This window comes from Crinia signifera, chromosome 1 (assembly GCF_055691185.1).
Source record: "Crinia signifera chromosome 1, ASM5569118v1, whole genome shotgun sequence".
Classification (NCBI taxonomy): domain Eukaryota; kingdom Metazoa; phylum Chordata; class Amphibia; order Anura; family Myobatrachidae; genus Crinia; species Crinia signifera.
In genome coordinates this window covers 202,099,518-202,122,266 of record NC_139217.1, presented here as the reverse complement: position 1 = coordinate 202,122,266, position 22,749 = coordinate 202,099,518, and the positions used below count along the sequence as shown (strand labels likewise).

Below are 22,749 nucleotides of genomic sequence, written 5' to 3'. Positions count from 1 at the left end.
TCTCTAGATTTATAATCCATCCGTGTTCTTGGAGGAACTCCATTACCCTGTGTGTGTGCCTTAAGGCTTACTCCTTTGACCGCGCCATTACCAGCAAGTCGTCCAGGTAGGCCCAGACTGTGATGCCTTCCTCCCTGAGTTTTGCCACAAGAACTATCAGGACCTTTGTGAACGTCCTTGGCGATGTTGACAAGCCGAACGGCAGCGCCGTGAACTGATAAGTTATGCCTAAGATTCGAAACCTTAAGAATTTTTGATGCTCTGAATAGATTGGTATGTGTAGGTAGGCATCCTTGAGGTCTATTGTGGTCAGAAAGGAGTTCCTCTTTATGTCTGGGAGTATCGTCCTGAGAGACTCCATCCTGAATTTCCTGGCTGTCACGTATACATTTAATCTCCTCAGGTCCAGTATGGTCCTGAACCCTCCTGATTGTTTCTTGACTACGAAGAATCTTGATTGCCAACCTGTCATTTCTTGCCCTTTGGGGACCGGCACCACAACGCCTTGTAATATCATATTTTGTAGACTTTGTCTCAACGCCAATCTTTCTTCTTTGTTTTTTGGTATAGGTGAATCTTCCAGCCATACCCCAGGATCTCGTACAAATTCTATTTTGTATCCTGACGATACGACCTCCGTCACCCATTTGTCGCTTGTAGATCGGCCCCAGGTTGAATGAAACTTCTTCAGCCTGCCCCCGACCTTCTCCTTGGCGTCATTGTGTTTGTCTGTTATATCCAAACCTTCCGTCTCTGCCTCTTTGGCCACGAAAGGAACTTCTTCCCCCAGACCAGGGCCTCCTGTACCCTCTGCCGGGCCTGTACGTCCTTGCCTCCTTGAAGTCTTGGGATTGAAACTTTTGAGATCTATTAGGCATTTTTTTAAAGCCCCTGTCCTGGGGAAGCCATACTGACTTTCCCCCCGTGGTTTTTGATATGATCTCATCCAGGTTCTTCCCAAACAGGTAATCCCCCTGGAACGGGAGGGATACCAGCTTATTTTTAGATTGTGCGTCCGCCGACCAAGGCTTCAGCCACAATGCTCTTCTGGCCACCGCCGTGCTCGCGTTTGTTCTGGCCGCCAATCTGACCGCATCCAGTGATGCATCGCAGATGAACTCAACGGCAACTTGCACGTTCTGAATTATCTTAAGGAGTTCTGATCTTCTTACTCCATCCAATAAGTCGGATTCTAAGTCCTGGCACCAGGACCTTCGTACTCTCGAAGTCACCGCTATTGCCGAGGAAGCTTTGACGGAGGCGCCGGACGTAATATGCTGCTTACGCAGGCTCATCTCCATCTTTCTTTCCATCGCATCCTTAAATACATTGGCGTCTTCTAAGGGCAAAGTAGTTTTTCTTGACAGACTGGCAATGGCAGAGTCAACTTTTGGCGCCACCTCCCACTTCTTCACCTGGTCTGTGTCGAATGGGTACATTTTATTGACTCTTAAAGGTACGGCTATTTTTTTATCTGGGTTAGCCCACTCTTCCTCTACTATATCCTGAAGTGGCTTTGATAGAGGAAATGCTTTTGGTTTTTTCTTTTTATCTTTAAAGAGGAGGTCCTGCAACTTCCCTTCCTCTTGTGGGTCCTCAATGCTGAGTGATTTATTTATCAGGATGAGAAGGTTGTTGAGGAGATCTGGATTGAAGTCCAGCTCCATTTTCTCCTGGGTAACTTCCCCGTCTTCCACCTCCTCAAGTAAGTCAGTGGCAGGACCTTCCCCTGGGTCAGAGTCCTCAGATGGTGGGTCCCTAGGCCTTTTTGACCCTTTCTTCATATCTTCCTTTGTAACAAAGTTATCAGCTAATGAAGTTTTTAGCATGGCGACTAGGTCCGCCATTTGGTCCGGCCTCATTATGGGGGCTTTCTTGCAGTTCTCACATACAGCACTTTTCCATTTATCTGGCAGAGGTGCATCACATGCAGAGCATTTAGCCACATGCAGCTTTTTGTGTTTCGGTTTCACTTCCAGCTTGTCTTTACTTGATTCTGACCTGCAAGGGATAATACCTTGCTTTAGAGCTGGAATACACTATGACTCTTTACTACTAATTTCCTCTGGCTTACCCTGATTTTGTTTGCTGCTTCTTATCATCCTCCATGCTTGCGGAGTCACTGTCATAACAATATGCTAGTTAGACATATAAAGGGTAGAGTAATAAAGCAAATGTACTCCAGCAGCAACGCTGCACAGCGGAGTCTTACCCTATATCCGTCTGGCTTAAGATCTCAGCAGCGTTTCTGCTTAGCTGCGGCGCCATTTTAAGTCCTGGCGTGTGCTCTGCTTGTCAGGGATCGCGCGCGCCCCCTGGCGCCTTCTGGTGACGTCAGACGCCATTACCCCGCGCCTCAGGCGCGCGCGCCAGTCTGGGGCCTGCGCGATGACGTCAGACGCCGCGTCTGACGTCTCCCTTAGCCGCTGATACTGTAGCCGGCTTCCTCCTCGTGTCCCCGCCGGAGGGGGGGGGGGGGGGGGGAGATCCGACAGGACTGTGGGTGAAGCCTGGGAGCTGATGCCGGACACCACATGTACCTCCGCGCTCCTGTATGACCATGCTGCGAGGTGTGTTTTTCTTTTTATGCTCCATAGCCCCATACTGCGGTAGGCAGCGGGGTATTGCCAGACAGGTGTCCCTACTACACTAGGTAGCGGGTAGCCTCTAATTGCCTAAAACCCCTATCTGCACTAGGCAGTGGGGAAGGCTGCAGCAGCTCAGGGTAAGCCTCCTCTACCTGGAAAGGAAAAAAAGACACTGAGCCTCAGTAGGGGCGGTCCTTATATAGGGCAGTGTTGTGTCTTTTTTTCCTTTCCAGATCTACCTAATGAGGGGGAAAACCCATAGTACAGCTGCCATGGGGAGGTAGAGGAAAGAATATTTACTATATACACTATTACAAGTTCTCCACCTTGCACCCACTGCACATGGCTATGAGAGCATAGCCCTGGGATTCAGCCCAAGCTAGACTGGAGAGGTTGATCCCTTTATATGGAGGGATTGCCACTTCCCCAGGCTGATTAGTTGGGGGCTTAATGCTTTGCCAGTGTGACATCGTCAAGTCACCCTGGCAAGTGGTCCCACTGGTGCGGTTTTTAAAAAGGGAGTAGATTTCCATCAATAAGATGAAATGCATGTGTTACATGCTCAGAACAGGGTGTACCTTGACAAAAATTATACTTATTGTTAGGAGACCAGATTCAAGAAATTCTACACCAATGTTCATTTACCTTCAGAGTAAGCAGCATAGACAGGAACTTTTTCTTATCTCCAATTACCATGGCATTACTAATTATGGGTATATGCTCCTTCATGGCATCCTCAATGGGGACAGGAGGAACATTTTCACCACCAGCTGTAATTATAAGCTCTAAAATGGGACAAAACATTGAATAGTTTAGATTTTATCCCTTACACACAAAGTGAAAGATTTAGCATAACTACTGTAACATAGTGAAATGCTGGGCAGCACATCAGAAAAAATGCAGCAGTGGGAGGCCAGAAAAGACATCATATAATACATAGGAGATCAAATGTGTCCATGTAGCCTCTTTCTAGTCACAGCATTTCATGGCGCGACTGTAGTAGCAGGCGTCTATTTTGTTGTTGTTGCAGTCAACAACCAACAGTCCATCATACAGATACAGCTGTAGTCACACACTGAATATAGACATGCCACATATTTTAATCAGCAGCAGCTGGTTGTGCATCCCATCTACTCAGTTTCGTATTTAAGATACTAGTTAATGGAAAAAGTAGCCAAAAAAAAAAAAAACACGATTCAAGTATAAAGACATTAGCACACAGTCACTGCAGGGGGACTTTTTTGAACTGCCCATATATTGTTTTACCAAGACTAGAACATGATCTTTCCAATGCATTATTCCCTGCTCCAGGTTACATAGTGTAAATTAAAGAAAAGAGGTTCTCTTCAACTAATTTTCTTTGCACTGGATAGATAATAGGGATTTATATTAACCCACTAGCTTCCACTACCCAAGTCTAGGAAGCCTTTTGCAGGCATTTAGATCAATATAGCATCTTTAGAGACATTAGAAAGGTAAATGAAGTGCTCACCTTTAATTCTGCCAGTGATGAATAAGAATCCTTGCTCATCATGTTTTCCAATGTCTCCAGAATGCAGCCAGCCCTCCTCATCCAAGGACTCCTTTGTCTTCTCCTCCATGTTTAGGTATCCCATAAAAACATGTCGGCCCCAGAATAGGATTTCCCCACTTCCATCACGGTCTGGTTGATAGATTTTAGTTTTACAACCAGATATTACTTTCCCACAGCTAAATAGGGGGAAGAAAGATCGACATTTACATTGAGAAATAAAATTAGCAAAAGTGCAAATGATTAACCCCTTCAGTGGTGTTTTTTTTTTTATTTTTTTAACGGAGCGCTCCCCAGTGGGTGAGTTTTTCTAGTGGGTGAGTTTTTCCTGGGGGGCACTCCCTAATAAACCCCCCCACTGTGTCCCGGGGTCCAGGCAGCGCCGCTGAACTGTGCATCAACTACTGCCTGGCAACTTGGCCCTGCCCCCAGCAACCAGGCGTGACGCATAGGGTCACACAGCCAAGGAGGGGGGGGGGGGTAATCAGGGTGGAAGGGGACACAAGTGACTGAAAATCTGTGTACAGAACAAGCGATAGTGCTGAGATCTCTCATTCTGAACCACTACCCGGCTTTTTTTTGCTTAAGCAAAATTGCTTAGTATGTGCTGTTCATTAGTAGTAGTGAAACACGGTTTTTCTTTTTTTATTCATATTTTGTCACACACACACAAATTTACTTTGTCTTCCATATATATGTTACTTTATGCATACTATTTCATTTAAAGTATCAAATTCCCCAAAATTACTAGTTTGTGACCTACTCCTACATAAAACTATAAAGCTTCGAGTTTAACCAGGTAATGTGGAGAGGGGAGAAGAGCACATTGCCTTAAAGCAGGCATGTGCAAACTGTTGCCCTCCAACTGTTGTGAAACTACACATCCCAGCATGCCTTTCCATAGTTTTAGCATTCCCCAATAGCAAAACTGTGGCAAGGCATGATGGGCCTTGTAGTTTAACAACAGCTGGAGGGCCATAGTTTGGACATCCCTGTCTTAAAAGAAGCTATATAAAAAAAAAAAAAAAAAAAAAAAACATACCTGGTGATCCTGAAGGCATCAGACACAGAGATTGTATGTGGGCCTGAGCTCTCACTCATTCCATAAAGTTCATAAACAGGAATATTGAGGCTGAGGAAAAATTCTAGGGTGTCCTTTGTGATTGGAGCTGCTCCGGTGTAACATTTTGTGCAACGGTCCAGTCCAAGTGCTTTGCGCACTTTCTTGAACACCAGTTTTTTGGCCACATGATACTTCATTGGTGGGGGAGAGGCACTGTTGCAGAACAGAGACTGGTTTTAGATAAAGAATCTACACCTAGGTTTTACAATACTAATTATATGCATCAAATTAAAGCTTTTGTTTTAGGAAATGGGTACAGTACAAGAACCTCAATTTTACAGGATTCATCATAAATTATGACTTGAATGGATGAAAAAAAAAAAAAAAAAAATTAGGTCAGTGTCTACAGCCTTGGATCTATAGCGCAGGGTCTCAAACTCAGTCCCCAATATGGTGCAAGTTTTGCTGGTCTTTTTAAAGAATCACAAGAAATAATTAGGCCGACCTGTGGATCTTTTAAAATGTGTTAGTGAGTGCTCCTGCTGGGGGACCTGGAAAACATGAACTGTGTGGGGTCCCAAGGACAGAGTTTGAGAACCTCTGATCTATAGAAACACTGGACAGAAGACGGAATCCACACTCCTGAGTGGATAATGGGGAAAGATAAAGCAGCATTCTAATAGATTCTGGATGACTGACAAATATGCAAGCAGCAAAAGAACAAATACCAAACACAGAAGTCAAGACAAAGCACAGACACTGCTTCTAACTTGCATTTAATAGTTTACGAATCAGTATTATTAAAGATATTGTGTAGAAGCACAAAATCAAATACATGTCACAAAAGCAACACTGGTGACAGAAGAAAAAAAAGTTAACAGGACATTTGGACCCAAAACAGAATATATTGAGTCGGAGTCGGTGTGGGCTATATTCTTATAATTAACTTTTTAATAATATGGATCTTACCCATTCATTTTCTTTAAGTTGGTTTCTAAGCCCACACCTTTTGCCCAAGAAGCCACCTTGCGTCTAAAGGTTGAAGACTTTGCACCGACAGCTTTCATCTTCTCCTGCATTTTCTCCCACACTCTAGGAACACCCATGAAAGCTGTTGGCCTTACTTCTCTCAAGGTGTTTGCCAGTGATCCCTTGGAGAGAAAAACACAGTAAAAAATGGAAACAGAATAAAGAGCCTATGGAGCTTTAGTTATACAAGTCATAAGAGGCAGCAAGCTGTACTTCAATAACATCACAATGGGGGGGGGGGGGGGGGGGATTATTACCTTCAAAGCATCTGGCTGAGCAAAGTAAGTTGCTCCTCCATACTTCATAGTCAGCCAGATATCTATCATTTGTGCAGCAACATGGCTAAGCGGCAAGTAGCTGACGACCATCTCTTGCTGGTCAGTGGCCTCCCGGAGATGGACTGTTTTACCAGAAGCAGTGGCTGTCCAAGTGATCTGAAATAACGGTTGTGTTAACACAAACGCCAGATTTCGAGCCCTTAGGACAAACAATTGACCCCAAAAAATAGAAAATGGTCTTTTTGGTCACTGAAGCAGTGTGCAGTCAACCATTTGCTAGCGACAACTACTAGGCACCTCCCCACAGTGTATTTATAGGCTACATCATAATGGTTAGTCCAGCCCACAGAACAGATGCCTCCCATGTGTGACACTCACATTATCATGGCTCAGCATTACTCCCTTAGGCTGCCCTGTGGTCCCGGATGTATAGATCAGTGTACAGCACTGGTTCGGTTTCTGAGAAGAAATAATCTGGTCCAGCTGAGCATCTGGGACATCCTTTCCCAGCTGCATGAATTCCGCCCACTGCAGAAACACAGGAGTAGAGAATAGTTTGAATATTGGAAATAAAAACACCTATCGCAAATGTTTTCTTACTTAAATGGTTTCATTTGTTCATGTTTTAAGTCAATAAACCTTTATAGTGGTATTGAGCCCCAAATAAAGGCAATGCTTTGAATAAAAAGAAAATATCTTTAACTGCAGCAGGATGATAATTACCAGCCTTTATTCAATAATATTCTATATAGACCTCAGATAACAAGTCTGTCAGATGGACATTTTACCACACTGCTTGACACCATCACATACTGAGAGCGAGTGTAAGGCAGAAATTCCCAACCTCAAGGTACACCAGCAGACCAGGTTTTAGTGATATCCATGCTTAATCACAGGTGACTTACGGGACCTACACAACAGGCGATTTCAGGGCATTCAGAAAATGCCCCTACATTGCTCAGTGTGTAGGGGCGATAGCGATGGGCAGCCCGGGGTGTCGCTATCGCCCAACGATTAATATCCAGCATGCTGGATAAATCTATAATTGCCTAATGCTTCAGCATCTGCCCATGTGTAGGCCCCCCATTAGTAGTTATTTTGGGTTGAAGCCTTGATATCCCCAAAACCTGCACTGTAAAGCCTCGTACACATGGGCCCTTATTCTGGTCCACTCACAAAGGCAAATTCCTTCTTAAAAATGGACAAAACCATGTGCACTGCAGGGGGGCAGAGGTCACGTGCAGAGAATTAGACTTGGGTGAGCTATTTTGTTTCTGTGCAGGGAAAATACTGACTGCTTTATTTTTACACTGCAATATAGATCTCACTTTGAAGTAAAACCCCACCCAAATCTAATTCTCTCTGCACAAGTAACATCTGCCCCCCTGCAGTGCACATGGTTTTGTCCATTTGAGAAGGAATTTTCCTTTGCGAGTGAACCAGAATAAGGGCCACAGGGCGATGTGCCGGCTTATGCTAAGCGATTAATTAGTACAGATCGCTTAGCAGACATTGCTGAGTGATCTGCGCTAACTTCCATTTCTTGATGAATATGCAGTATGAGTGAACAATCTTGACTGCATGTGCCCAAGATCTGTGCAGGCGATGGTAACGCGCAGGGGCACACAGACCGATCACGGAAAAAATTTCCAAAAAAATAAATAAAATCGCCCCGTGTGGATGCCACCTTAGTGTGACTAGAGTACAGATTCTGGGAATAACTTGTGTAAGGTCACATGAGATCAGTGTTTCTACCATAGGAAGTAAAACATTTCCTAGTTTCTCTCCTGTGAAGGAAGGAATAAATGATCAGCATTTCCTGGAACAGTACATACGCTACCAGATGCAGCCAAACAATTATTGTATCAGTCAGACATGGAATCATTTTTGAATTCTGCAGATTAGGCCCATAACTGCATAAATGTATGCCTGAATTTAGCAATCAACTGCTTTTGACTAGCCATGTGTTATCAGATTGAACAGCGATCCCAACTTAAAAAGCAATGGAATTGCGACCAATGTTTCCAAAGAGCTAAACCAACATAACTGTACATAGTACAGCGTCTATTCACACACAATATCCAACCAGTGACAAAGCACTACCCTATATGGACTTGTCCGAACAAACATTTAAAATGACCAGCATGTGAAATGGTTTGTCCAGATATAAAAGGGTCATTATAGTTCTCATCCTGCAATTAATGGAGTGGAGATGTTGGTTGGGTTGGTAAAAAGGACATTCTTTACACTCTCGCCTGAGATTTGCTGAACTGTTCTCAAGCACAAGCAGATTTTCAACTACATACAAGGATTCCCCTGAAACTATTTAATGTATTTGTATACAAACCGTGTATAGATTGGGCCTCTTCTCTTTCAGTTCATCTTTGTATTGTATAATTGCCTTCAAATGAGGCAGCTGGTCCTGAATCTGAAAAACAAACAATTATCAAAACAAAAAGTTGTCCGCTTCCCACACTGGTGGAGATAGGGAAAAGGGAAAGAAATCCCATTGTTAAAGCTTCTGAACTACTGAATGGTTTTCATTACACTAATGTTAGTCGGGTTTAGAAGAACTGGATTTAAGAGAGATTTCTATGCCTACAGCAGCAGGAGGAGAAAAACCCAACACTATGCTAAGGGCCAATAGAAGTACTCTTACCATATGGTGTCACTTTTCACGTCATCTAGATGTAAAGCAATAAGAAAGTGCTGGCTACATGAAGACACCACTGCCTGTTTTTTGGTGAACTTTATATCTAGGTCTCTTGTAGCAACTTACTTGAAGGATTTTTTGTAGCTGTTTATGGTTTTCCACCACCAGTACGTTGGCTTCACAGTTCTCTGCTACATAATGACATGCCTCAGCCGAGTTTGTAGTATAGATGCCCACAGCAAACCCTCTGAAAGCAGAAACCAATTCATATTAGGATGAGTGGCTCTATAGACAAACATTCCATGCATCTCTGCTGCACCAGCTACCCTTAAGGCCCCCAAACACTAGAACAATATAATCGGCGATTTTTACTGGTAATCGGTCAATATATCGGACGAAAATCGGACAATTGGCCAAAAAATCTTTATAGTTTGTGGGGGCCTTTAGTATGGATATCACTCGCTGTGCAATTTGAATGCTCAGAAATTTTTGCATAAATTCTCTCAGCGACCATATTTCTCAGTGTACCATTTTGGCTGAAAATTGCGCGCAATTCCATCTTTACATTTTTTGCACTGTGTGGGTTCTTAAGGACAGCATTTGAAAACCACTGATCTTTACCACTCAAGCTTTTGTCTTCTGTAATAAAATATTTGTGCGGTTTTACAGATGTACCTTTATTCTAGTTCTTATGCTACCTTTAGTGTTGAAGCAAAAAAAAATAATACATTATTTGAAGCACTACAGGCAAGTGAGATTATTCTGTTTACAAGCATATCACCGACTACCTTCCTGGATGATAACCTTCTCTACAAACCTTTGATAAAGTTTTCTCTATCATATCAGACACTCCACAATAATCTGTTATGCAAGAATGCAAGAGATCAAATGTGGCTGTTCGATAGATAGAAAACACATTTCAGATATCAGGATGTCAGTATGCTACTATAAACTACAGGTTGAGTATACCTTATCCAAATATCCGTTATCCATATATTCCAGAAAGTTTTTAAACCTTGTTTTATGCACAAATAAAATATATTTGTGTGTTTAAACATAAATGCAAGATACATCATTGAAATATAAAAATATTCTGAAACACGGAATAATCAGTTATCCAAAATTCTCCTGGTCCTGAGCATTTTGGATAAGGGATACTCAACCTATACATGCAACATTTGCTACTTCTGTCACCTTGATGTGCTCTGGATGTTAAGAACTTTAGGATTAACCAATAATTTATAGCAAAAGAAAATTGGTTAATGAAAGCGGCTGCCTCCACCTACACGGTTTGGGCTACAGGTGGACCATACAAGGACTCTTCTAAAAACCAGATTATCCCCAAATAGGTCTAGAAGCAAAACCTCACAGGAACGAATGCAGAGACTCACCCAGCAAGGATAGCTCCTATATCAGCAATAAACCACTCCATTGAGTTAAACCCCAGGATGCCCACTCCATGGTATCGCTCCAAACCCAACTGGAGAAAGAATAAATAATTAATACAGAAATGAATAAATTATAAAAAACACACATTATATGCTTTCCTACATACCTTTAGGAATCCTTTGGCTGCAGTCCTGCATTGTTCATAGTATTGCTTGTAATTAATGGTGTTCCACTGATCTCCATCTTTGGATGCTAGTGCGACATTCTGACCATACTTCTTAACTGTTTCCTCAAACATCTGGTGAATAGTTACTGGAGGTGCACTGGCGACTCCAGAGTCTTCCATCCGCAGTTGTACAGTGCCGTCTCGCTGAGTGGTCATTAACTTTAGGTCTGATGCAGAGATTCTTGAACGGACATCTGGAAAACCAATGTAAAACTGAAACCCAAACAAATCATGCTTGACAGTCCTACTCCACTCTCCTACCTGGGTCATTTACAAAAATGTATATATAATGACATAAACCAAACTACACCAACATACATCTCTTGTCTCAAAATATCTTCCAACCAGACCTCTTTGCTCCTTACAAGATCTACGTCTCATCCACAATCGTTACTCGCTCCCATTCCCAATTGCAGGACTTTCTTCAGGCTGCACCCACTCTGTGGAATGCTCTCCCATGCACAATCTCCTCCAGTCTCCAAACCTACAAGCATTCCCTGAAAACTCACCTCTTCAAGCAAGCATATCCAATTCAAGAACCAGCCACTTAACCTTCATATACCGTTCCTATCTAATCGCATCCCCACTGTACAGTCCACACATATCCACTCTTTCATTCTCCTGACCTGGCCAAACTGCTGGGTCACAGTATCATACAGCACACCAGGAACCTTTGCATTCTGGTGAAATGAATGCCTATTTCCTTATATATATTATAAGCTTGCGAGCAGGTCACTCCTAGCTTTGACCGTCTGTAAATACCCAGTTTGTTGATTACTGTCTCCTATTGTAAAGCGCAATAAAATGCTGCGCTATATAAGAAGCTTAATAAATAATATAAACAATAAAGATCCATTTTGTTCCATTTAAAAAAAAAAAAAAAAAAAAAAACGACATTCAGTATATGCCAGAAGATAAAATCCCACAAACCTCAGCACTACTCTACAGAGCGCATGGTCAAGCAAGCAGCTGCCGGCTTTGTGACAAGTGGTGTGCATTATGATGGCGGCTGCACAACTCATACATATTGCATTTGGCATGCCAATCACAAGTTTCCTTACAATCACACCTGAGCAAACAAAAAGCATGTCTGTAATAAAAGTGGACCAAATTCCGCTTTCCTTCAGACCACAATGAGTGTCAATGCTGCAGTTATGTATACATCACAAATTGAATATGGTTATAGGTGGGAAGGTGCCTAGCAGGTTATAGGACAGAGGTAGAAGACTTTCCAGAGAATCCAAAACCTACATGTACTTTTGTAAGTTTGGTTATTAGCAACTTCCAACATCACTGTGCTACGTGCACAATGCAGGGTGTGAGAGGCAGGTATGTGCTCAATGCAGGGGCAAATGGCAGTCACATTCCACCACCTGTACGGAGCCAAAAAAGTAGCACATACGGATGTGAGGTTTTAAATATGAACGTTCAGTTTGTCATCTGCAACACCCCACGTTGTTATACCACATTTCATAATATCATTTAACACTGGTGCCAGATGACGGTCTGACAGTGGGGATCTTGACAGTCAGTATCCCAACACACAGGTGCTATTCTCCCTTGTGGGGGTCCATGACCCCCATAGAGGGAGAATATAACCTGGGGTGCACGTAACGAGCCACCGGGCCCGCAGCGAACCTGCAAGGGGCTTCTTTGCGCTCGCCCCCCTGTCAGGATCCCCACTGTCGTATCCATATACCACACCCATTTAACACGGACGTGTACAATACATACCATTAGAAAGAGCAGTGTCAGCTTTAATCTGAACCCCATTCGGAAGTGCCTTTAGATTACTGTTGGACATCGGTCGGTTACTAGACGGATCCTTGACACTTTCCTCCTTGAAGCTAGATTACAAAAATACACAAATGAAAATAGTTTTCAAATTACTGATTTACATGATTTGAAGCAGAGTGACAAACTACTAAGAAAAACCAAGTGAAAATAGGATATCAAGCAAAGTGTCAAGACCACATTAATGTGACATGGAGATCTGCTGCTTGTGGAACAGGATCCAGATGACACTAAAAGTGATTACATTTAAAAATTTTCATCCACGTATGGTTCTCGCATGCCATTTATACCATGTAGCCCATATTGCAAGGCAAATTAGTATTCGCATGCAGGTCTTTTTCTCACCTTGTGTGGGCACCATCAGAATGGGAACAGAAAAGTGAGTCAAATGTAGTGAGGCACCTGGCCAGAAGCATGGAGAGCCATGTGCTACACTAGTTTGGGGTCTACATGCTGGAGGTCTCAACATTATTAAACCCCCCCCCCCCCCCCCCAAGCACACACCATGAAAAACGTACATTGAACTTTTGACTGTCTGTGAGCTATTACACACCCCTGTGGAGCAATGCTACTATTATTGATTAACATAGAGGTCAGAGGGAACAGACAACTAATAGGAAAGTTAGAAGCAGACGGTCTGGTACTTTATCACTTTATAAAGTTTGATACAACTCTCCTAGAAGATGTATCACGGTCAGGCATACATACAGGAGGGATGGGGTCACTGTAGTGTGGAAGCATAAAAGAGTGAAATGATAGGAGTACAGCGAGGTGGTACATATACTGTAGTACGGGTAGAGAATGGCACTCATGGAGGGGATAAAGGTTTACGAGGCATCTAAATTCAGTTTAATTGATCAAACTGGTGTACATATGCATGGGGGGGGGGGGTAGAAAGAGTCATGACTTCAACTTGGACCTGTTTTATGCTTATAATCATATTAGACAAATAACAGAAGTAGGAAACAATAGAAGCAATGTGTGGGGAGAACCACACCCACACCCACATTAAACAGAGCCAGTGTTCTAAAATGCTTATTCTATTAGAGCCATCTCTATCCGCGGTTAATTCCTTTGATGCTGCTTTCAGGCTATTATTGACCCAGAAATTAGTTCTGCCAAGTCAGTAGGTTCACGAGACTCCACTCAACAACCCTGGTCTTGAACCCAGGACTTCCTTTTCACATATGCAGATATCCAGTGTTGATGCGCAATCATTTGCGAAACCAGGGATAAAGCTGCATGTGCAGAAAATATCCCGGGATGTTGCCTATGAACAGACCGCAACCTGGGAGATCGCCTAGCTTGAAAGTATACTAGCCTGGTAAATTACCAGAGTGAGCTGGTAATTTGGGTCAATGCAAACAAGGACCCATTCATAGCATAACACGAGCCAGAGATTCTCATCTCCAGCCTGCACTGTACACGTGTGCGGTGGCAGCACCGACCCAACAATATGTCAGGTACAGCCTAAAATGGGCCTCAAACTGGGTTGGTCCTGTGTACAAAATCCCAGATGCAACCTGGATTTTTAATCGGAGAATTTTAATACGAAAAGTAATAAAACTTCGAAAGCCAAAACCTAGATAAATAGGCAATACTAAACAGCAACTACAGGTCTTGATAAATTACTTTTTTTTTTTGCTACAAGCATTGGGGCAGATGTATTAAGCCTGGCGAAGAGATAAATTGGAAAGAGATAACGCACCCGCCAATCAGCTATGTTTGAAATATGACAGTTAAGAGCTGATTGGCTGACACGTTATCACCCTCCACTTTATCTCTACGCCAGGCTTAATACATCTGCCCCAGTGAAACATAGTAACTACTGTATAAACCTCCTCTCAAAGCAGGAGGTAACTATATCAAATCTGAAGTGTACTGTATAAACCAGGGCTGGGCAACACCGGCCCTCCAGATGTTAATGAACTACACATCCCAGCATGCCTTGCATCAGTTTCAGCATGGCCACATAACAAAACTAATGCAAAGCATCCTGGGATGTGTAGTTCACTAACATCTGGAGGGACAGTGTTGCCCAGCCCTGGTATAAACAGAGAATGAACCTACCTGTGGGAGGAAGTTTCCAGTATGTTATTCAAACAGACATCTCGCTCTGCCAGTTCTTGTGGGTTGACAACTATTTCTGCAGCTGCAGTCGTTACCATAGCAGACATGTCTGAATCACACTGCAGTGTCACTAAAATAGGACAAGAAACACATGTAAAAAATAAAAGATCTGGTAATAAATATGATTTTAGTGCATTAAGCAGCAATTCAAACTGTGGCCCAGTAGTCTGTTCCCCCATAGACTAGAACATGCTATAAAAATGTAAATTCGTCCCAATTACGGTTATGAATGCAGCAGTTTTAAAAGCACATTAATTGCATGTTTGATCATATATAGAAGCCACATGCAGTCCATCGCACAAAAGCAAAGAAAAAAAAATATCATAACCTCCATTGTATTTTCAATAATACACAATACAACCTATTTTTTTTATTTCTTTTTTGCCAAGAAACATGGTACTTCCATACAAAACATGACGTTTAAAATGATCACCTTTTATGAGATAGCAGGTTACAGAAATATAAAAGGCATGACTGTGGGGTGTACAGTATGTCCTGAACCATAACGTAGAGAAATAGTGCTCCGTGTTCCAATCTGAAATACTCACATAGCATCTTGACAGATGATCTTTCCTGTTCTGCAATGTGTGCTGGATACTAGTGCAGTCTCCTCCTAGCTTCACACCAGTAGAAATGATTACTGAAAACCAGCCCCCATCAGGAAGACCAGTAGTGGTGTGACATCATCGCTTTTCTACTCTGTAATTGGAAGCCACCCATCAGCCCACAAACCATCTGCCTTATATGGCAGCTTGTCAGATGTACTAAACAACCCTCCTTTATACGACAGTGGTGCATCACAATACTAGCTTCCCATAGGATGTGCTGTTCATTTCCCTTTCCACTAACACATCGCTGATGCTCTGAGAGAGGTTACTTTCGGTCACACAGAATAGATAAACACAGGCATGATGCCAAAAAGATTACAGACACAGGTGCATTTACAGTACTGCAAGCAGCACAGCTCCAACCGAGAACAGGAACAAAATGAAAAGAACATTTATATATTTCCAATAATAAATTAATAAGGGACTAATAAAGCCATTGGCAAGGTGGTTAATATGTTTTACCAATTGCAGCTGATAATGTAAATTAGATTATACATATTTTCCAGAAGTAAGATTTTTAATTTTATTCTTTACATTAAGTTGAATCATTCCCTTTACGTTCAAATTTTCTTGCAATTTGAGTTCTTTTCCTGTGACTGGATTTTCTGTGATTGCAGCAATCAGTCACAGAAAAATAACCCAAAATTGCAGGTAAAAATCACCCAGTGTATGGTGGCCTACAGACGCGACAACAGGAGCTTTGTGCTGAGTGATCTAGCATTGCTTAGCACACTGCGCTGCACCAGCAATGTGTGCTGAGCGATCGGTCACTGCCCGTGTTCTCAGAGATAACACGGGTGATGACTAGGTATTCCCCCCCCCCCCCCCCAAAGCCTCCTCCTGTAAGGGGGCCGACAGGAGGAGAGCCGGGCCGAGTAGATCTGCAGGTTCCGGCCACCGGCTGTGGCAAGCAGCAGGGGTAACCATTGATAGCCCCGCAGACCCCCGGCGCACACACTTACTCAGCACCTCCGCACAGGGCTATTGTTACACCACTGCAAGCATGCTTGAAATATCTAGCCCGGCGGCAGCAAAGCACAGGGCTGCACATCACTACCGCTATGGACTACACAAACACACAGCGATTTGTGCTTAGTTTCTAGCTGATCTAGTCAAATCGCTTAGAAAATAGGCAAAAATCACTACGCCTCATTAAAGCTGGTGTTGCATAAATCCACACTAGTTAATAGTTCAGACCCATGGAAAGCGTTATGTTGCAAGTCAGTTTTCAGAAAGAATGAAAGAAAAGTTGTAGCTTAGTGTGTGGCGATATGCCCCTATGGACTTCATCACCCAGACAGCCGCGTTAACAGACAAGTCAAATATTACAAATTATCTAGGTTGCACAGTATTGTCTGAACAAGGTGATTAAAGAGCAAACTGTACAGAGAGCAGACTAGGGGTCACAAACTTGGTTACAAGTCAATGTTCTGTACTCAGCAAATTCCTCCCACCATGTACATAGTATATGCTAGACAGATATTCACTGTGTATACCATGAACAAACTGGTTGCTTTCAAAGCCACACTTGCACCGCCATGGCCCGATACAGACCCGATTGCTAAAGTAGTTAGCCACCCAGACAGAATAAAAACCCACCCTGTGTAAATCAGAGCGTATTGCTAACATTTTGCAATCTGGTATCCTGTCACACATCCATCCGCAATTCACTCACCATCGAATCATTTTCCCAGTCTGTCCATTTCACAACTCTGCAACAGAGACAGGGTGATGGAGGCCGGCACAGACATCACAAATTCACCCTTAAAACGCCTAAGCATGTCTGACACTCCCAGAAAACTGCAGGTTTCTACCCCCGACCGCAGACTTCCTTCCAGTCAAATTGTGAGGGGACTGCGATTTGATCCGCTCACTAATTTGCCTCATGCATGTGTGCTTCCATGCGTACACATGATCAGTCATTCGATAACCTATCACACTAGGATATGCAGGGTTGCCAAATAAACGGCAGGCAAGAGAATGTGGAGAGCAGGGTCAATCCAGCAAAAGCCTGGCCAACCAACCAGTCCCAGATTGCCTATTGGCAGCACAAGGTTACTTTCCAGCTACTTTCCTCCATTCATATTCATTGTTTTCTTAGAGAAACTATGTGTGCATTGCTTAATCCATGTAGTCAGATGTTTATGTTAAAGCAACCTTTGTAACATCAGTTAAGACCCCCACACACTACTGCGACTTGTCTGAAGGGCAAGTAGCATCAGATTTCCCTTTTGAACTCCCCGGGAGTCCTCCCGTCCGATTTAGCACTTGATATGCTATTTTTACATGCAATTTATCACATGTAAAATGGACTCCTGGGAAGCGGCTGGGCAAGTTCAAGTGAAATTGGATGCTCTGATGGCTGCACATCAAATTATTCCTTCGTGCAGCACATCTGACAACCGACTGACCCAGTGTGCACAGGACTGCGCATCGTGTGTGTGTTGGAATTTGGTGAAAAGAGGAAAAAAAAAAAAAAAATCGCACTAGTGTATAAATGTGCAGAATTAGTAGTTTTCATCCGTAATTCATATATACAGATGTGTCTTGTGGCAGCCTTGCTGCATAGCACATGCAGAAAGACTGCCAGTTCTGAGACTTATTTTCTTCTGTGGGAAAGCCATGGCTGCAAACAGATCACAGGCTCATGTGGTATAGTGGCCCCACAATGCATGGTATTACAGGACCAAATGCTGCAAGGCAGTAACAGGACACATCTGAGGTGATGCAATAATGGTGTCCGGGAGGGGCAGGTTGCACCTGGGTATAACACGCCGAGGGGGGGGGGGGGGGGGGGGGGGGGTTGACACCAAATGCCAGCTCCTAACCAATAAGAGCTGGGTGCTGCACTGCTACATTACATGCAGCTCATGCCAGTGTTAAATACTAAACTTCAGACAAGGCAGTCTCTTGGAGCAGCCACCATCTCCTGTATCCCCGGAGTGACAAAAACAGGGTTCAGTCCCTCCCCAACCCTGCAAAACCACGTTCCCTTTTTAACAGGAGCCACAGAAGGGGTAAGTAACACTACTGCACATATGTAATAAAAGGTACATTGTTTAACATATGTCACATGGTTTAGTTTTATTTTCATACAAGGGGGCAGATGTATTATAACGGCGCTTATCGCACCACTATAATACTTCCTGCTTTGAATCATTAGCAAGGCGAAGCAGGAGGGGAGACCGAAAAGATGTATTAACATCTTGTCCACCGAAGCAGGGGAACGCTAACTCCCCCCTCCGGCGATGTCCCCTGTGGAGATAGCGCATCAGTTTACACTGATGCGCTGTCTCCTGTCCCCCGGCTGGCTGCACTGGGCATGCGCGGGATCCCCAGCGCAGCCCAGACCTAACAGCAGGGACAGTGCTTAGATAGGGCGTCGCCAGCCTGATGCTGCATCATGTGGAACGCCCCTGTCCATTACCGCACGCTGGCGCCGTCATACATGGGGGAGAAGCGGAATCAGTGCACATAACGTGCGCTCATAACATTCTCCCCCATATCGTCTTATCATACATCTGCCCCAATGTGTAAAATTCCTAAACTGAAATTTTTAAAACCCTAATGGTGTGTACACACGGGTACAATCAGCATGAGATCTTGACTATATAGTCAAAATCGCATGCAGATCGCACAGGTTTTTTACCTTGCGATCCCGATGCGCGCTCCCGGGACAGCACAAATTGAAACCCAGATAGACAGGGCAGCAATGACTATATAGTGCAAATCTAATGCAGATTGTATGAATTGTATGTAAATAGTACAGAGTTAGCACAGATTGCATAGCACTCGAATCTTAAGTTGAATAGCAAGGGAATCTTACCGTGTGTACACACCAAAACATGCATTAAAAAAAAAAAAAACCAAAACAAAAATATACTAGATCCTAAAAATACCGGGTTATTACCTGGTAATGGGTTTTCCTCTACTCCGCCATGGCAGCCATCATGAATGGGTTTCTCCCTGCTGGGTAGTGCTTTTGGAAAGGAAAAAAAGACCTCTGGCTCCTATAAGAAGACTCCTCCTCCATACACCAGTGTCTTTACATTTCTTCAGCTTTAAAACAAACGGACATCATTATTCCACGTAACACACCCCTTTTTGAACACATTTTTTTTTTTTTTTTTTTTTTTAAGGGTGGGAAATACCGCTGCCATGGCGGAGTAGAGGAAAACCCATTACCAGGTAATAACCCGGTATTTCCTCTGCCTCCGCCATGGCAGCCATCATGAATGGGTCATGCCCAAGCAGTACTGTATTTCGTAGGGAGGGTATACTCACGTATAACATAAGAACAGGCCACCGGCCACATAATTTACAACTCAAAGAGGAACGTTTCTTCACGTCCTAGTCTACTGCCGCGCTCAGGATCTTCCTCCCAAACTTGGCATCTGCAGAGGACCAGACGTCCACTCTGTAATGTTTTGTAAACGTGTGGGCTGAGGACCACCCTGCAGCCTTGCAAATCTCTGTTAGTGATGCAGATCCTTTCTCTGCCCACGATGACGCCATTGATCGCGTTGAGTGCGCTTTAAACCCTTCAGGTGGCTCCTGCTGCCTTATGACATATGCTTGTCGAACACAACTTTTAATCCACCTTGATAGGGTTTGTTTAGAGGCTCTTTGCCCCTTTCTTTCTCCTTCTGACAATATAAATAAATTGTCAGCTTTACGAAATTCAGCCGTCCTTTGCTTGTAAATGGACAGGGCTCTGACCAAGTCCAGGCAATGTAACCTGCTTTCTTTACTATTTGTCGGATTTGTACAGAACGTAGGCAATATGATCTCCTGATTGATATGAAATTCTGACGCCACCTTAGGTACAAACATTGGATTTGTCCTTAAGACTACTTTATCTGTATATATTTTGAAGTACGGCTCCTTTATCCACAGTGCTTGGAGTTCTGATACTCTACGAGCTGAGGTCATGGCCACTAGAAACAATACTTTCCATGACAAGAATTTCAAGGCCACCTCTTGTAGTGGCTCAAACGGTGATTCTGTTAGCACCCCTAGCACCAGGTTCAAGTCCCATGAGGGTATCGGACTTCTTACCCTTGGTTTAATTCTTTTCACTGCCTGCATGAACCTTTGTACATATCTGTTCTTGGCTATGTCCCAATCCAAGATGCATGATATAGCCGAGACTTGCAGTTTCAGAGTACTTGGGGAGAGATTCATTCGCAGACCTTCTTGTAGGAAGGAAAGTACGGTGACCACACTACAAGGATTCTTACTATTTTCCTTCGCCCAAAAAGCATACTTTTTCCAAACTCTATAATATATTTTCATGGTTACCGGCTTTCTTGCCTTAAGCAAGGTATCCACTACTCCTTCACTGAACCCCTTTGCTTTCAGACTTCCGATTTCAGCAACCAAGCCGTCAGTTTCCACGATTCCGGCTGCTCCTTGAATACCTCTCCTTGTACAAGTAGATCCTTGGTCGAAGAGAGTCTCCACGGATCGTCTACTGCCAACTTCTGTACTGTATTGAACCATGCTCTGCGAGGCCAATATGGCAGGATCGTTATTACTTCGATCTGCTCTCTCTGCAGTTTCCTCAATAGCCTCTGAATTATTGGTATTGGGGGAAAAACATAAGCCCTTTCTATGTTCCAGGGCACTGACAGTGCGTCTACTTGTTCCGCCAGCGGCTCCCAGAACCTGGCAAAAAACCTGGGTACTTTTTTGTTTTCCGCCGTCGCCATAAGGTCTACCTGCGGACGTCCCCATCTTTCCACCAGACTCTCGAATACCATTTGGTTGAGACCCCATTCTCCTGGCAGGCATTCTATTCTGCTTAATTGGTCGGCCACCACATTTTCTTTTCCTGCCAGATATACTGCAGTGATGCTCATAACCCGGCCTTCCGCCCACTCGAACAGTTTGGCGGCCACCTCCATCAATGCTCTGCTTCGCGTACCTCCTTGCCGATTCACATAGGCCACTACCGCCTGATTGTCGGTCCTCACGATTAGTTCTGTCCCTTGTAGTTGACTTTGAAACCACCTGCATGCTCTGACTACTGCCTCCATTTCCCTCAGGTTGGAGTGAGCTTCCCTCCAATCTTGCTGCCACTTTCCTTGAGCCACCTGATGATTGAAGGTTGCTCCCCAGCCTGTTTCGCTGGCGTCCGTGGTTAGTGTAACCTGCCGCTCCGTGCCGAAGTATCTTCCTGCCACCAACCTGTCTTCTGCTTCCCACCAGTCTAAGTCCTGCCTGGCCTTTGTGGACAGGACTATTCTTTGGGACAAGTCCTTTGAGTTTTTGTTCCATTGCAGAAGAAAGCAGTTCTGTAGTTTCCTTGTATGGAACCTTGCCCAAGGGACAACCTCTATAGCTGATGCCATTAGGCCTAGCACCTCCATGCAGCCTCGTGAGGATACAACGCGTCTTCTTTGCAGGTTTTTTACTTGGTGGATCAGTTTTTTTTCTTCTGACTTCTGTTAAGGAAATTTTCTGCTCCTTTGTATTGACTACTACCCCTAGGTATGTTATTTCTTGGGCAGGAGTCAACTGGCTCTTTTTGTAATTTATCAACCAACCGTGTTGTAACAGGCACTGCACCACCCTGTCTGTGTGCTCTTGGGCCTTCTCCTTGGAGTCTGCGACTATTAGAATGTCGTCGAGGTAAGGAATTAATCTTATCCCGCTCTGTCTTAGTGCTGCTACCAGCACGACCAGCACTTTGGAGAATGTTCTCGGAGATGTCGCCAGCCCAAATGGTAGGGTGTTGAATTGATAACTTGTACCCATCAGCCTGAACCTCAGATACTTTCGATGGCTTATGCAGATTGGGACGTGCAAATAGGCGTCTTTGAGATCTATCGACGTCATGAAGTCCTTTTGACTTAAATCTAGTATCACTGATTTGATACTGTCCATTTTGAAGGATTTTACCTCTATGAACTGATTGAGTCGTCTCAGATCTAGTATGGTCCGAAATCCCCCTGTCGCTTTTTTTACTAAAAAGAAACGGGAAAAACATCCCCGAAATTCCTGACCCTCTGGAACAATGCTGATTACTTCTTGTTCCAGCATCTCTTGCAAACTTGCTAATAAGGCTTTTCTCTCTTCCCTGTTTTTGGGAATTGGAGAATGAACAAAAAACTCTCCGGGAACTTTGTTGAACTCCACTTTGTACCCGGAGGATACTACCTCTTGGACCCACCTGTCTCCGGTGGTCCCGGACCAGACGCTTGCAAATTTCAGCAGTCTGGCCCCCACTGTCTGTGACCCGACGTCACTGTGCCTCCTTTTTGGAAGAGAATTTATCTCTATTTCTTTGGGCACGAAAATTGCCCCTTGAGACCCAGGATCCCCTTCTATAGGGCCTTCCTGGTCTATATGCCCGTGACTCTCTGTAGTCTTGAGGCTGAAATCTTCCGAACTTGGCCGGAGGTACTCTTCTGCCTCCCTTATCCTGAGGAAGCCAGACCGACTTCCCCCCTGATATC

At 43.9% G+C, this 22,749-nt stretch overlaps 1 protein-coding gene across 3 annotated transcripts in view; it reads right to left on the bottom strand.

Annotated features, from left to right (window-relative positions):
- ACSBG2 (acyl-CoA synthetase bubblegum family member 2) overlaps positions 1-22,749 on the bottom strand; it is a 37,298-nt gene that overhangs the window by 4,983 nt on the left and 9,566 nt on the right. Inside the window, exons 1-13 of one of the 3 annotated variants that reach the window (XM_083179180.1) lie at positions 15,230-15,382; positions 14,622-14,751; positions 12,492-12,604; positions 10,698-10,951; positions 10,534-10,622; positions 9,269-9,389; positions 8,837-8,917; positions 6,868-7,017; positions 6,469-6,645; positions 6,152-6,333; positions 5,162-5,395; positions 4,081-4,298; positions 3,234-3,373 (exon numbers count right to left, since the gene is read on the bottom strand). In XM_083179180.1, coding sequence (XP_083035306.1) covers positions 3,234-3,373; positions 4,081-4,298; positions 5,162-5,395; positions 6,152-6,333; positions 6,469-6,645; positions 6,868-7,017; positions 8,837-8,917; positions 9,269-9,389; positions 10,534-10,622; positions 10,698-10,951; positions 12,492-12,604; positions 14,622-14,751; positions 15,230-15,236 — 1,896 coding nt within the window. In that variant the 5' untranslated portion in view covers positions 15,237-15,382. Of the gene's footprint in view, positions 1-3,233; positions 3,374-4,080; positions 4,299-5,161; positions 5,396-6,151; positions 6,334-6,468; positions 6,646-6,867; positions 7,018-8,836; positions 8,918-9,268; positions 9,390-10,533; positions 10,623-10,697; positions 10,952-12,491; positions 12,605-14,621; positions 14,752-15,114; positions 15,383-22,749 lie in introns of those variants that run through there. The other 2 variants (XM_083179182.1, XM_083179181.1) reach the window with 2 other exon arrangements.